This window comes from Bos taurus, chromosome 24 (assembly GCF_002263795.3).
Source record: "Bos taurus isolate L1 Dominette 01449 registration number 42190680 breed Hereford chromosome 24, ARS-UCD2.0, whole genome shotgun sequence".
NCBI lineage: Eukaryota > Metazoa > Chordata > Mammalia > Artiodactyla > Bovidae > Bos > Bos taurus.
In genome coordinates, this window is record NC_037351.1 from 34,716,074 (window position 1) to 34,731,636 (window position 15,563).

The 15,563-nt window shown below is 42.7% G+C and overlaps 1 protein-coding gene across 15 annotated transcripts in view; it reads right to left on the reverse strand.

The window, feature by feature from the left end:
* Positions 1-15,563, reverse strand: part of GREB1L (GREB1 like retinoic acid receptor coactivator) — a 244,054-nt gene that overhangs the window by 41,218 nt on the left and 187,273 nt on the right. For all 15 annotated transcript variants that reach the window (XM_024984515.2, XM_024984514.2, XM_024984517.2 and 12 more), the window contains 3 exons: positions 14,860-14,988; positions 14,179-14,313; positions 11,370-11,567 (listed from right to left, as the gene is read on the reverse strand). In XM_024984515.2, the coding sequence (XP_024840283.1) occupies positions 11,370-11,567; positions 14,179-14,313; positions 14,860-14,988 (462 nt within the window). The remainder of the gene's footprint in view (positions 1-11,369; positions 11,568-14,178; positions 14,314-14,859; positions 14,989-15,563) is intronic.

Below are 15,563 nucleotides of genomic sequence, written 5' to 3' on the forward strand. Positions count from 1 at the left end.
AGAGATCTATCTACCCAGAGACCAAGAATTATCAGCTGTATTATTTTGTATACAAAATTATTATGTATTTGCCCCATGTTTTGGCATGGGGCAAACCCTGAAAACAGACCCCCATGCATGTAAAAACCTGATTTATGATAAAGCTTGCAATGTACATCAGTGGTAAAGAATGGACTCTTTAATAACCAGCACTGAAGAAAACAGAATATTGGCTCTTACCTTACTTGATATTTAAAAAAAAAGAAATTTAGGTGGATTAAATGTGAAAGACAAAACTCTAAAACTTTTATGAGACAATGAAGGAGAATAAGTGTGTGACCTCATAAAGGATTTCTGAAACACAAAAGGCCAAAGGATAGATAAACTTTAAGATTCATTTAAGTTCATTCATCAAAGATGTTATAAACAAAAATATGAGCCTTCCAAATCTTTAACTAGTATTTCTAAAAAGGATTAGTATTCAGAATAGAGAAATTGCTCCTATAAATCCAAGAAGGGCAAAAAAACTTGAGCAGGCATTTCCTAGAAGAAACCCAAATGGCCAATAAACATCTGAAAAGATGTTCAATCTCATTAATAAAAAGGGAAATACAAATAAGAAGCATATAAAATGGAAGCATATCAAATTAATAAAAATTTTTAACAAACAAGATAATTGTAAGGAAGAAGTAGATGAAAGACAGACTTATGTATGTTAGCATTTCTGCAAAGCAAATTCAAGAAGGATAAACCAGAAACTAAAGAGATTGGTTACCAGTAGGAGAGTGGATGGATGGGAAAGCGGTGTAAAGAAGTGAGAATGAGAATGGGTAAGTATGAGGAGGGAAGGGACGCTTCTCTGAATGTACCACCTTGTGTAACTTTGGCTCTTAAAACCACAGAAAAAAGTTAATCAAGAATGGAATGGGGGATGGGAGAGTGGAGTCAGAAAGGAGGAGAGGCAGGCAACAGGGAATCCAAATGGTAACAAATGAAACCGAACATCACCATCCTGAAAAGGTGAGCATGAGAAGAGCAAGTCTAAGTAAAACAAATCAGTGTGGATTGGCAATTGCATACCTTCTAGAAAAAAATCAAAGAAGTGAATATGTACATTGTAGATAACAAGAACTAGGTTCCCCTGTCAGAGAAAGAAGTCACAAATAAAGACACAAGAAGGACTAAAAGGAACCTTGCTTCACTCTGTATGATAGACCCCAGGTCCATCCACATCTCTACAAATGACCCAATTTTGTGCCTCTTTATGACTGTGTAATATTCCATTGTATATGGGAGGGAGATCCAAGAGGGAGAGGATATATATATATATATAGCTGATTCACTTCTTTGTACGGCTGAAACTAACACAACATTGTAAAGCAATTATACTCCAATAAAAATATAAAAAGCATCTTGCAGTGTTCATATGGAATTGGCAAGATCAGTATATAGATATAGAAATAAAGAGGTATCTGAGTCTATATATAGGGCTTCCCAGGTGGCCCTAGTGGTAAAGAACCTGCCTGTCAATGCAGAAGACCCAAGAGGCGAGGGTTCAATCTCTGGGTGGGGAAGATGCCCTGGAGAAGGAAATGGCACCCCACTCCAGTATTCTTGCCTAGAAAATCCCACAGACAGAGGAGCCTGGGGGCTATATATATGCCTAGCTTAATATACATACATATATTTTCTACCTCTGTGTGCTGAGCAATTACATACCAGTAACAATAAATACAGTTCCAGTTTCTCTTCATATTACTTGCTATCCTCTCTGTTTTTGCTTATCGCACTCTTAGTGGGTGTGAACTAGTATTTATTCATTGTGGTTTTGATTTTCATTTCTCCAACTGCCTAACGGTGTTGAGCATCTTTCCATGTGCTCATTGGCCATATGGATATCTTCTTTGGATATTTGCCCATTCAGATCCTTTACCCATATCTTAATTAGGCTATTTGTCTTTTCATTATTGAGTTATAACAGGTCTTTAAATAGTATAAGTCCCTATCACAAATATGATTTGCAAATAATTTCTCCCATTTTGTGAGTTCTCTTCATTTTCTTGATGGTACCCTTTGAAGCACAAATACTGTTAAATTTTTTTAAATTATGTACTTATTTAGGCTGCACCAGGTCTTGGTTGCAGGACTCGGGATTTTCTATCTTGGTTGCTGCATACGGGATCTCTTCTTTTGTTGTAGTTGTTGCACCCTGTGGGATCTTTAGTTGCAACATGAAAACTTAATTGTGGCATGAAGGATCTAGTTCCCTGACCAGGGATTGAACCCAAGCCCCTGCATTGGCAAAGAGAGTCTTAGCCACTGGACCACCAAAGAGGTCCCCAAAGGTTTTTAATTTTGATGGTGAAAGTGAAAGTTGCTCAGTCATGTTCAATTCTTTGCAAGTCCATGGACTAGAACACTGGAGTGGGTAGCCATTCCCTTCTCCAGGGGACCTTCGCACCCCAGGGATCTAGCCGTGTCCCGCCCATCTGTCTGTTGTCGCTGGGAGCGGCAGTGGTGATGGTGTTCTCGGAGTCTTATCTGAGAAATCATTGTTTGATCCAAAGTGATGAAGGTTTACACCCATGTTTTCTCCTAAGAATTTTGTTGTTTTAGGTCTTACGTTTAGGTCTTTGATCCATTTTATTGCTTTTTGTTTGTGAGGTAAAGGTCTAACTTCATTCTTTTGCACGTGGATATCCAGTTGCCCAGCACTATTTGTCAAAAAGATTACTTTCCCCATTGAATGGTCTTGGCCACCTTGTAAAAGTTCAGTTGACCATAGATAGGAAGAGTTCTTTCTGGACTCTCTCCACTCTACCCATGGACTTATACGTCTATCTTTATGCCAGTACCACAATGTCTAAACACTATAGCTTTGGATTAAGTTTTAACATGGGCCAGTCAGTCTTCCAACTTTGTTCTTCTTTTTAAATATTGTTTTGGGTATTCTGGGTCCCTTGAATTTCCACATGAAATTTAGAATCAGCGGGTTAATTTATGCAAAAAAGTCAGCTGGCATTTTGATAGGGAATGCACTGAATCTGTAGAACAATTTGGGGAATAATGTCATTCTTAAAAATATTAATGGGACTTCCCTGGTGGTAGAGTAGATAGGAACCATCTGCCAATGTAGGGGATATGGGTTCAATACCTGGGGGTCTGGAAAGATTCCATGTGCTGCAGAGCACGTGCCCATGTGCCACATGTGGCATAAAACCCATGTGCCACAACTACTGAGCCAGCGGCCCCAGAGCCTGTGCTGTGAAACCAGAGAAGCCACTGCAATGAGAGGTTCACGTTCCACACGAAGATTAGCCCTTGCTCACCGAAACTAGAGAAAGCCCACATGGCAACAAAGACCCCACGCAACCAAAAACAAATAAACAATACAAAAATTAATGCCTTCCAATTCATGAACATACAATGTCTTCCCACTTATTTAGGTCTTTTAAATTTTCTTTCAACAGTATTTTCTTGTTTTAAGAGGATAAGTTTCACACTTCTTTCATCAAATATACTCCTAAGTGTTTTATTCTTTTTGATGCTATAATAAATGGAATTCTCTTAAATGTCAGTTTTGGATTTCTTGCGATGTTTCTGTAACTTTTTTTGCAGTATTTTAAAATTAAAAATAAAACTTAAAAAGAAGCACAACCATATAAAATATTTGCAACTGAGACACACTGCTGGTGGGAATGTAAAATATAACCAATCACCTTGGGAAAAAAAATGTAGCATTATTTTAGTAAGGTTGATAAGCATACACAATCTATGCCCCAACAATTCTACTCCGAGAAACTGTGTACCTGTGTACCAGCACTGCTTGAAATAAAATAGAAACAACTTAAATGTCTATCAGTAGCAGAAATGAATTTCTTAAAATGTGTGTTCATATAATGGAATACTAAAAAGCAGCGAAATTAGTAAATTACAGTTACACACGACAACAGGATTAATCACAGAAACATATGTTGAGTATAAAAAGGAAATTACAGACAAATGCACTTAGAGAAAGGATTAAAGGATACAAAATTATACAATACACTATTTAGGAGTTTTGTACCATGGCAAAACTATAAATGAAACAAGGGAATAATAAACACAAAACTCAGCATAATGGTTACCTTTCAAAGAAGATGAATGTTAGCATGGAGCAGGGAACAAGAGTAACATATTTTGATGGGAACGTGGTGTGTTCCCTATATTGTAATTTTTAATATCTCTTACAAAATTTATAAATTTGATCTGTTCAATATTTAAAATTTCTTAAAAGGGGGAAAATAAATATATACCCCTGTTTTAGAAATTCTTAGAAGACATTAATAGCCATACAAAATCTATTTGATGGATATATCATCAAAATACTGTAACTATTTTCCCATCACTTTCTACTTTGACTACTATAGAAAAGTTGAAAGACTAGTGCAAGAAATACCTATATACCTTTCAATGAGTTCCACTAATTGTTAATATTTTGCTATATTTGCTTTTTCTCTTCATTTTTATCCATTGTTGTTATTCTTGCTGAAAAATTTGGAAGTTAAGTCACATGTAATATTCAACCCTATATACCTCAATGTGTACTTCTTAAAAGCAATGGCATTCTCCTACATAACTAAACTATCATTATCATGTCCAAAGAACTGAACTAACATTGATATAATACTCTCTAGTACACAGGTTAGATTTGTATTTTTTTAATGAATTTTAATTGTAGTATAGTCATGGAATCCAGTCCCATCACTTCATGGCAAATAGATGGGGAAACAGTGGCAGACTATTTTTTTGGGCTCCAGAATCACTGCAGATGGTGACTGCAGCCATGAAATTAAAGGACGCTTACTCCTTGGAAGGAAAGTTATGACCAACCTAGACAGCATATTAAAAAGCAGAGACATTACTTTGCCAACAAAGGTCTGTCTAGTCAAAGCTATGGTTTTTCCAGTGGTCATGTATGGATGGGAGAGTTGGACTATAAAGAAACCTGAGTGCCAAAGAATTGATGCTTTTGAACTGTGGTGCTAGAGAAGACTCTTGAGAGTCCCTTGGACTGCAAGGAGACCCAACCAGTCCATTCTAAAGGAGATCGGCCCTGGGGTTTCTTTGGAAGGAATGATGCTAAAGCTGAAACTCCAGTACTTTGGCCACCTCATGCGAAGAGTTGACTCATTGGAAAAGACTCTGATGCTGGGAGGGATTGGGGGCAGGAGGAGAAGGGGATGACAGAGGATGAGATGGCTGGATGGCATCACTGACTCGATGGACGCTGAGTCTCAGTGAACTCCGGGAGTTGGTGATGGACAGGGAGGCCTGGCGTGCTGCAATTCATGGGGTTGCAAAGAGTCGGACACGACTGAGTGACTGATCTGATCTGATCTGATGGACTGTAGCTCACCAGGCTCTTCTGTTCCTGGGATTCTCCATGCAGGAACACTGGAATGGGTTGTCATGCCCTCCTCCAGGGGATCTTCCTGACCCAGGGATTGAACCCACATCTCTTATGTCTCCTGCATTGGCAGGCGGGTTCTTTACTACTAGCTCCAGCTGGATAGCCAGAACTGGAGGTTTAGATAGGGTCAACAGAGGCTTGTTTTGTCTCTGAGATAGTGGGGCAGCTTAAAACTGATGAGATGAGCTCCAGGCGGGAAGGAAATGGAAGGTAGCAATGAGAGAAAAGAATCAATAGTGAGGAGAAGGCAGCATCCAGAGCCAGGTGGGAGCATCAGATTTCACCAGAGAAGGGCAGCTCTTCACTGATTGGGAAGGGAGGGGAGAGACCAGTGTGTATGCAGTTAGGTTTCCAGATTTAGCAGGAAGTTTATAATCTACAGTGGCGAGAGAGGGGAGAAGCAAGCAGCATGGTCATTTGCTAAGAGAAGGAGGAGGTCAGAAGTGTGAATGAAACTGAGTCAGCCAGTCACTGCGGAGGGTGGGAGAAAGAGCCAACTAAGAAACCAGAAAGAATTTATGAGACATCAATCAGACAGGCTGATTTCTCCCCCCACACTGTGTGTTGCAAAGGAGGCTGTGGTGTGTTGTTGGAGACCTTGGGATTTACAGTTCCAGGATCCATAGGGTCTGCAGTGTGACTAGGAGCAGGTGACCAAGCAGGAGTAAAGGTGATGGTGTTTCGGAAGAGAGTGTTAAGAAGAGAAACTAGGAGCTGGTGAGGCAGAGACTGTGAGCCAGGTGCCAGCATCGGCTATATACTAGAGGTGGGCACTGGGCGGCTACTGACTGTACAGATGCTGATTTTGAGTACTTGTTCAGTTATACTTATATGAAGGAGTCTTGGTATTTCTCCACTTCATCTCAGGACAGACTGGTTTCCTTGTATTTTTAACCTGGATCTCATTCTCTGCTGCCTTTGTCACTGCCTTTTTTTTTTTTTTGGCTTACATTTCAGGTGATGACAAGGAGATCTAAGGTCGATGATATCAAGAAAGTACCTTTCAGAAAGTGAAAATGCCTTCTCTCTCTCTCTCTGCCTCCCTCCTAATCTCTACTACTGCCTTAAAGCTTCCTTAAGTTCTTTTAGTTGGAATGACCTATCTACATATCAGCAGATGACACTGTCTCTCTGGTTATTTTCTGATCAGGCATGTACTGAGCTGTCAAATTTATGTCCTTTCCCTGCACATGATGACATTTCCCTGACTGGATGCTGCCAGACCTGCTCTCGGTCGCTGGGGGCTCCCACTAACACCATCCTAAAAGCAGGGAGGAACACTTCCCTGGCGGCACAGTGGATAAGACTGCACCTGCTAAGGCAGGGGACACAGGTTCAATCCCTAGTCCGAGAAGATTCCACATGCCGAGGAGCAATGAAGCCCATGTGCCACAACTACTGAGCCCTCGTGCTGCAACTATTGAAGCCCGTGCTCTGCAACAAGAGAGTAGCCCCCCACTCTTTTCAACTAGAGAAAGCCCAAGTTCAAAGCAGCAAAGACCCGGTGCAGCCAAAATACATAAATATCCCAAGGACTATTTTTACAAAAAGCCTCTGCAGGAGGAAAATATGGACAGTCACCAACCCTTCCTGTTTTCATCCTATCCATGTTGAGTTGAAAGTGGCTTACAGTTTGATAACCTAATTCTAATTTATAGAATTTGGAATTTTTGAATTAGAAGAATCATACTACTATATCAGCCTATTTTAAAAATGACACTAAAACAGAAGTACCGCCTATAATCTAGAAATCCCTTAGGCTGCTTCTCCATGGATTAGCTGCCGCACTTATAAGTCCTTTTAGGGCAGACATAATCCCCCTGAGGAGGACATGGCAACCCACTCCAGCATTCTTGCCTGGAGGATTCCCATGGACAGAGGAGCCTGGTGGGCTACAGCCCATAGGGTCGCAAAGAGTCAGACATGACTAAAGCAACTTAGCACAGCACACACAAAAACGATTAACCCATTTCATCTTTTTTTCACCTTCCAATTCTTTTCTTAATGTTTTCTTTCCCACCCTGCCTCCCTTCCTTAATTAGAAAGTGACTTGAGGTATCAGTGGGTCACCTCGGTGCTGAGTCGGCAGCAGCGTGACGGTTTCTATTTCCACCTTTTTCTTTCAGCCACACAAGGGCTGCCAAGGAAGTGGCCTTTCTGCAAGTCCTGGCTGCTTCTCCCTGCCTGATGCTTTTCCTGGCAGGTGGGCCTCAGAAATCCTTCTTTTAGGGAAAGGCAAATGGAACCAGAGAGCGAAGCACTTAGACACTGGTGCTCCCTCTGCCCATCTCTCCCCTTCCTCCCTCCAGCACCACCCCGCCTGCCCTTCAAACAGTACCTGAGCCCCTACTGGTGCCAGGCCCAGGAGAGGCAGAAAGGAGGTACCAGACACACAGAGATGAGAAAACAGTCCCTGTCCCCAAAGCACTGCCCCCTGGACCTTACACAAATGAAGCTCTCCTTGATTCACAGGCCAAAATATGAGGAAACTGAGTCAAACGACTTCTTGAGAATCCTTTCTGTTTTCATAGCAACGACTTTCAAGAATTGTTTTAGTGGAGAATCTCTGCTCTGGAAAATCTCTTTACACCCTAACATGCTCCAGGTCCTTCACATTCTATCAACTGTTACGTGTTCCAAGAATATGAAGGTATTCAAATAAAAAAGTGAATAAATTGTGGTATTGTTATGATATAGAATAGCATATACATTCATTAAAAATGATGCTTACAGGGGACTTCCCCGGTGGCCCAATGGTTAAGAGTCCACCTTGCAATGTGGGGGATGCAAGTTCGATCCCTGATCAAGAAACTAGGATCCCAGGAGCCCTCATGCTATCCTCAGGTAAGAGTCTGTGCTCTGCCAGGAAAGATCCCCAGTGCTGCAACTAAGACCTAACACAGCCAAAATACATGAGAATTTTAAAAAACAAAAAAATAAAATAAGAATGATGCTTACAAAAGCTTAACGAGATGGAAAAATGGGCCAACTATAACACCTGACACAGGCAGAGAAGAGAACCTAGAATATTAGGTATTAAGTCATTGAAAGTGATTATCCTTGAGTGGCAGGATAATAAGTGCTTACAACTTCCTACTTTTATTTTTCAAAGTTAAAAAAATAACTTTTTTCTATAATAAAAATGAGTACAGTTATTTAAAAGTGTCTGGAAGTGATTGTTTCTGTAGCAAATATTTTCAGTATACATGCCAAGGCCAGATGTGAATACTTTTAAAAATGTGCTTTGCCTTGTATTTTCTGAATCTGTCTATAGCACTGATTCTCTTTAATTCTAAGCTACTGTAACTAGTCAAATTCCAGTACCTTTCAGAGGAATGATAATCTCAAAATACTCACTTTGGAAGAATCCAAGGGCATTGAGAAGGGGAAAGGAAGGGCCAATGAAATTTCTCTAGCTGTCAAATGTGCAGGGTTTTATTTAGGGTCTTACACTGATCAGCTCAGTTGGTAAAGAATCCGCCTGCAAGGCAGGAGACCCTGGTTCGATTCCTGGGTCAGGAAGATCCACTAGAGAAGGGACAGGCTACCCACTCCAGTATTCTAGGGCTTCCCGTGTGGCTCAGCTGGTAAAGAATCCTCCCGCAATGCGGGAGACCTGGGTTTGATCCCTGGGTTGGGCATATCCCCTGGAGAAGGGAAAGGCTACCCACTTCAGTAATCTGGCCTGGAGAATTCCATGGGCTGTATATTACATGGGGTGGCAAAGAGTCGGACATGACTGAGCGACTTTCACTCACTGATTAAGAAAGGTGAGAGTGCAGGTCATCAAGAGGTTATCTGAGGAAAAGGCTCGGGGCAGGGGAGTCCGACCGCTGACCAGAGATGACTTCACCTCCTGAAACAGGTGCTCGGATACCCTGGCCGGCGTATGACTGAGCTATTGGATAACAAACTCAGCAAGGCCACGAATGGCACTTGGTACAAGGAAAACACCTATAAGAGAAGGTGCTCCCTCCACGGTAAGGAAGTGGAAACTCCACAAGAAGTAACCAAAATCTGGTTCATGCCTGGTGTGATGAAAGCCCTTCTGCTTCCCTGAGTGGAAGTGGGCAGAGAGAAAAATGCAGAATGGTCAGTACTGGAGGATGCCTAGAACTCACTCCTTCTGGAAGAGCTGAGAGAGAAGGCGTCTGACTATCTCTGGCCAATTCACTTACAAGTCAATATTTCCAACTGACTGTGGTGTAACCTGTCAATCAAAATTTTAGAGGCTAAAGCGAAGATTGCACTATTAATCGGGTGCTTGGGTCTCCAGAAGGCATGGACAGACCTTTCATGTCTCAGGCACAGCCACTAAGAGATGTTAAAGGGGGAAAAGGCTATGGTTAGCTGGCTCATCTGGCCCATGGAACTAGCAACGAAAGATTTCACAGAGGGCTGTACTCATCAAAGGGTGCTCCTCTGATGAGCCGTCTGGTCTCCCCTGGGAGCTTGCTGGAAGCCAACCCAGTTCTGAAGAAGGGAATGTGCTTTATTTTTTTTAATGAATTTTTTTTTTATGAGGAACATTTTTTAAAGTCTTCATTGAACTTGTTACAATATTGCTTCTGTTTTATGTTTTGGGGTTTTGGCCACAAGGCATATAGGATCCTAGCTCCTGTCGGACCAGGGATCGAACCCACACCCCTTGCATTGGAAGCCAAACTGCTAATCACTGGACCACCAGGGAAGTCCCAGGAATGTGCGTTTTATTAATAACAAGGTCCCCAGGTGCTCTGCATGTACAGTAAAGTTTAAGGTGTAGTAAACGACAGGTGCAGAGTATTTCAAGCTCTTCTGAATTTTCCTGCTTCCCATCCAAGGCAATGGCAACCCACTCCAGTACTCCTGCCTGGAAAATTCCATGGACGGAGAAGCCTGTAGTCTGCAGTCCATGGGGTCGCACAGAGTCGGACACGACTGAGCAACTTCACTTTCACTTTTCACTTTCATGCATTGGAGAAGGAAATGGCAACCCACTCCAGTGTTCTTGCCTGGAGAATCCCAGGGACGGCGGAGCCTGGTGGGCTGCCATCTATGGGGTCGCACAGAGTCGGACACGACTGAAGTGACCTAGCATTAGCATCTGTTTCCAAATATATAGAAAATAAATTTTTTTACTTTGGCAAAAAGATTTATCCTCCACTTAAAAATCTCTGAGTGTGTTTGTGTGTGTTTGCCCTCAGCTAAGGTACTCAGAAGCAACTTGACATTTATAATTTCCTTTGCAAACCTAAAGTTAACAAAAGCAGGCATTTTCCAGCAGTCTCAATTTTCTAAATTCCTTATTGCTTCTTTTAATTCTAACAAAATTTGATGTTTGAGAGGGATGTTATTTACCACAGACTACTAAAATATTTGCTCCTTACCTTTTTACATTTTTTTTCCCTTCTCAGCTTATTCTCTTAGGAGATGACCTCTTAAGGTCATTAGGAGAAATTCTAACTTTGAATTTTTAAAATGAGATTTCTCATTGCTGACATGGGGAGTGGCATTCTGGTTTCTAGGTTGAAAACATGCTGGTAGTGTGCTAAATGTATAATAAAAGTCCTCCTGTGAGAATGTGACTCACTGAGCCATAGAAAGAGTTCAGGTAGCTCAGATCCCACCATCCCAAGCAGGGTTATCTCTGCCCTGAGGGAATTTCTCTTCATAAATGAGTGGCCAGCTTCCAGGTCACTGATGATATCACAGATTTAACAGAATCGGGCAAACATGCACATCAGTTTACCCTTGACCTAGGAGGAACAGGTCAGAGTACTTTGAGGACATACTTACACATGAATTTGAAGTAATATTTAAAGTACTCCTGTGATATTTAGTACTGTAAACAAAAGGATGGAAGTGCCCTAAACACACTTGGATTAAGCCAAAGGAAAAAGCAGAGTGAATCCAAGACTGGATCTAGGTAGGGCCCTCCTTGAAAGCTCCACCTTACCTGATTGTCGAATCCGTTGAAGAGTTTGTTGCACCAGGACTTCTGACCTTGGGACAATGATGATGAAGTCCACTTTGCTGAAGTGGCCAAGGTCCAGGCTCTGGCTGCCGCTGTCTGCGATAGCACACACCTGGGACAAGAGTTTTCTGGCAACTGTGAGCTGCGGCTGATAAATCTGGAAGGTCTCATTCCCTAAATCTAAAATGTGAAAAAGTCATAAGAACACGATTAATTCACTTCTGTGATGGCCTCTATGAATCTATACAGGGACAAGTAATACACCCAGTGTAAAGTGATGCTCTGTCACCAAGAACCTTCATTTCCTACCCTCTCTCTCTATTAACTTTTAACAGATCATCCACTTTCCCTAACAACTCAGCTGAAAGGATGTGCTCAAGAGTGAATGTGGCAATTTCACAAATATATTATTGTAAAATTGATCGTCTCACAAAGTATGAGCTCAGCACCCCTCCCTTGCCCAGAAACAAGGCCCACAGACCACATCCTTGCAGCTGGAGCCAGGACTCATCTCTGGAAAGGGGACAAGCTTCCTGGTTTCTTTACGACTGTCAGCACAGGTCAGGTGCCCAAGCCCAGACCCTGAACAGAGGCAATGCCATAACCATAATCTTGCTGAGTTCCTTTGAGCTTTTCTGGATGGCACTGCAGTAAACACTGTCTCTCCAGCAAGTCAGTTGCAACATGGTTTGAAATTCTCCTCCCCATGACACTAACTTCACCTTTCTTTCCACTTAACTCCACTTTGCCAGTGCGTGTGACCTGGCAGGTCTGGTCAACTCTGGTGCTGACGCCTGTACTATCTGAAGAGACCTGATTCATGACACATCCAGCTGGCTGCTCAACAGGTGACATATCAGAAAAACATTGCCCAGATACTTTAAACATGCCAGTAGCTTTTTATTACAAGTTACAACCAAGAGATCAATCTCTTATACGTGCATGCGTTCACACACACACATGAGAGATAGGGTTAGTTGGCTAAACACCTGAGCAGGAAACATTTAATGCTCCTTGAAAGGACTGCTTTTTATCAGGAACACATGTGGAAGTCTGAGCGGCACACACAAGGGCCCAATTAACCTGTGCTAATGAATGTATTCTAAAACCAAGCTGCAACACAGCCCAGGCAGAGACAGTGGTCACGTGACCACCAGCCACCACGGAACCCTGACAGTGAGTGGGTCTCCCTAGTGACCGAGATGACCCACTAGAAAAACCCCAAACTGCAACTTTTAAAACAGCCCACATAGTTTTTGACCTACCAAGGTAATCAATCAAAATAAAAAACCCATCTTTGGATAGTTAGACTGTTATATCTTTCATTTCACAGGTTACACAGCTGGGGACTAAGAGAGGAGGCATAACTTTGTAGAAGTGAACTTAGCAAATTTTGAAGTTGGATGAAAGCTAAAAATATGTTTAAGCAGTGTTTCTTTTCTTTTTCATCATTAAAATCTCTTATTTATTTATTATGTATTTTAGGCAATGTTTCTTAAACAGGGACTCAAGGGTGTGAATGTGGGAATCTGTAAGTATTCTGAGAATTTTAAAATTCTAACTTGGTTCACATAATACATTTTAGATCATGTGGATGATTACTTTACTGCCATATAACGTCCAGGAGTTAAAAATCTTTATTGCCTTCAAATTCATTTTTATGCCTGGGGTGATGCCAAGCCCTGCTCCTTTTCCTATTGCGGTCATCCTAATGCCTGAAGGAAGCATTCCCACCAAGTATTAATAGAAGCCAAAAAGCTGTCAGCAGCTGCTCATATGTATCTGTTTCATATCCATTCTTCTGTTCTTTGTTCTGTCCTTTTTGACACTGTCCCTATCAAATAGGAACTTGGGGTAGGAATCTGAACCTAACGGAATCCAAGCTAGAGATGCAATTCCTCGCCCTGGTCTGACCGTCCCCCTTGGCGTCCTGCAAGTCCGCTGTAGGGCACATGAGGTGTCGGTGTTTCTGCTCAGCTTCCAGGAAGGCCTCACTAACCCTGAGACTGTGTGCTTGCTAAGTCGATTCTCATGTCCGACTCTTTGTTGACCCTGTGGACCGTAGCCCGCCAGGCTCCTTTGTCCATGGATTCTCCAGGGAAGAATAACTGGAGTGGGTTGCCAGGGAATCTTCCCAACCCAGGGATCAAACCTGCACCTCTTATGTCTCCTGCATTGGCAGGCAAGTTCTTTACCACTAGCACCATCAGGGAAGCTCTGAGATTATGTGTGTTTTACATATTGGAAGGTAAGTGCAGGGAGTGGAGAGCCAGGGGCCCAGGCCAGACTTTGTCCAGATTCTTTCAGGCAGTTCTCTAAAGCCCTGTGTGAACACCTAGAGCTGGTGGGCCCAGCTGTGGAACTAAGGGAGGTACACCAAGGACCCCAGAACGTTGTGAGGGAGAACAAAAGAGAGAGAAGTAGTGTTTAAAAAAATCTTTGACTTAATTCTAGGTGACATTTACTAAGAACAAAGGCATCAGACCCAGGCCACAGGGTAAGGGAGAAGGAAATGGCAACCCACTCCACTATTCTTGCCTGGGAAATCCTGGACAGAGGAGCCTGGTGGGCTACAGTCCATGGGGTCACAAAGAATCGGACATGACGGAGCATGCATGCACGCACAGGGTAAGGCGTTTTTCACTTGAGCCAGACCTCTCGAGGAGATAATGAGGAAAGGCCTGTCACAGTCCATGACTGAAAGACAAGACCTCAGAACCCTCAGAACGAGTCAGCTTCTACATCTGTCCCGAGGATGGGGTTCCCTCCTTTTGGCCTGAGGTGACATTACCCAGGTTCTGCGTGGGGCTCATAGCAGCAGCCTCCTGAGGCGACACGTATTCGTTAAGGTCTCCGTTGAAAGGGGTCACCACACTATCTCCTCGTCTCTGTTGCATTTTGTCTAGCAGCTTGTCTAGGTCGTCACCTGTTACAAAATGAAGCGGAGGTAAGGAAGTCACCAGGAAGGACGTGTTTGTATCAGACGTTAGGCAGCTAGGCTGGGTTTCTGTCGAGATCTGCCGGCCATCCCACTTCTCACATCAGAATTCACACTCAGTCACCCCCGTAACAGAATCCCCGTAGCCACAGCTACACTTATTTGTATCATGCTTACAGGTTGCAGGCTCTCACATACTATTGATAATTCTCTCTCGGCCCCTGTCATACCCAGAGCAGGCAGGATGGGATCATTGTGTCTCCATTTGACAGATTAGAAAATTAGGTCTGGGAAGGCCCAGTGTTGCCCAAGGTCACACGACAAAGCAGTGGCTGAGCTGAGGCCTCCCATCCTAGCGCCCAGACCCCTCTGCTGTGTCAGGAGCGAAATGCTTAGCAGAAACCATTCCAAAAGAGGGAACATAAGTCATCAAGCTTAAGCTCCACTCTCAGGTCATGGACAGGCTAAGATTTAGATCCAGAAAATTATGCAGCTGGGGACCCAGCAGCGTTGCTGAATCCGACAGCCACTCACCTAACGATGTGGTTTTGAAATGCGATGCCAGGAAACTGACCTTTCCCGTGATGAGTTCATAACTAATTTCTTTCAAAAACTCACTTGTGGTGAGCATGCTCTCTGCCAGAGCCCTGGACTGGTGCTGACCTGCAGAACAGAGGGAGACATGACGTGCCAGTGGACAAATGCTCACCGGGACACGATTTATAATAAAACAGCCAGAACTGAAAATGCAACCAGAGTCTGTGCCTAGAGGGACTTGGATAAGGAAAGTCTGGTACATCCAAAGGTAATGCTGGTGACTACCCAGCATTTGAAAGGATGATTCCAAAACTTCATTTGAAATGAAGTTTCAAATACAAAGTTAGGTGATTAAGGGAAAAAAACAACATCCCTTATGTGCATGGCAACCCACTCCAGTATTCTTGCATGGAGAATCCTGTGGACAGAGGAGCCTGGCACACAGGCACATGTGTTTGTAACTGGGAAAACATGCCTTGGATGTGTTTAAAGACTAAGGGAGGGATGTGAAAAACCTTTAAAAAATTGTCTGCATGGCTATTATGAATATCAGTCTTAAAAAATGTAAACTTATGTTGTTTTTTTAACAAATGAAAATTAGAAAAAATGAAGGTGTTATACTTTCTGATGAAGCTTGTTGAAAGATACATACATCACAGAGAGATAGGCAGGTGGTTTTCGTCAAATCAAGGAGGCTTGGC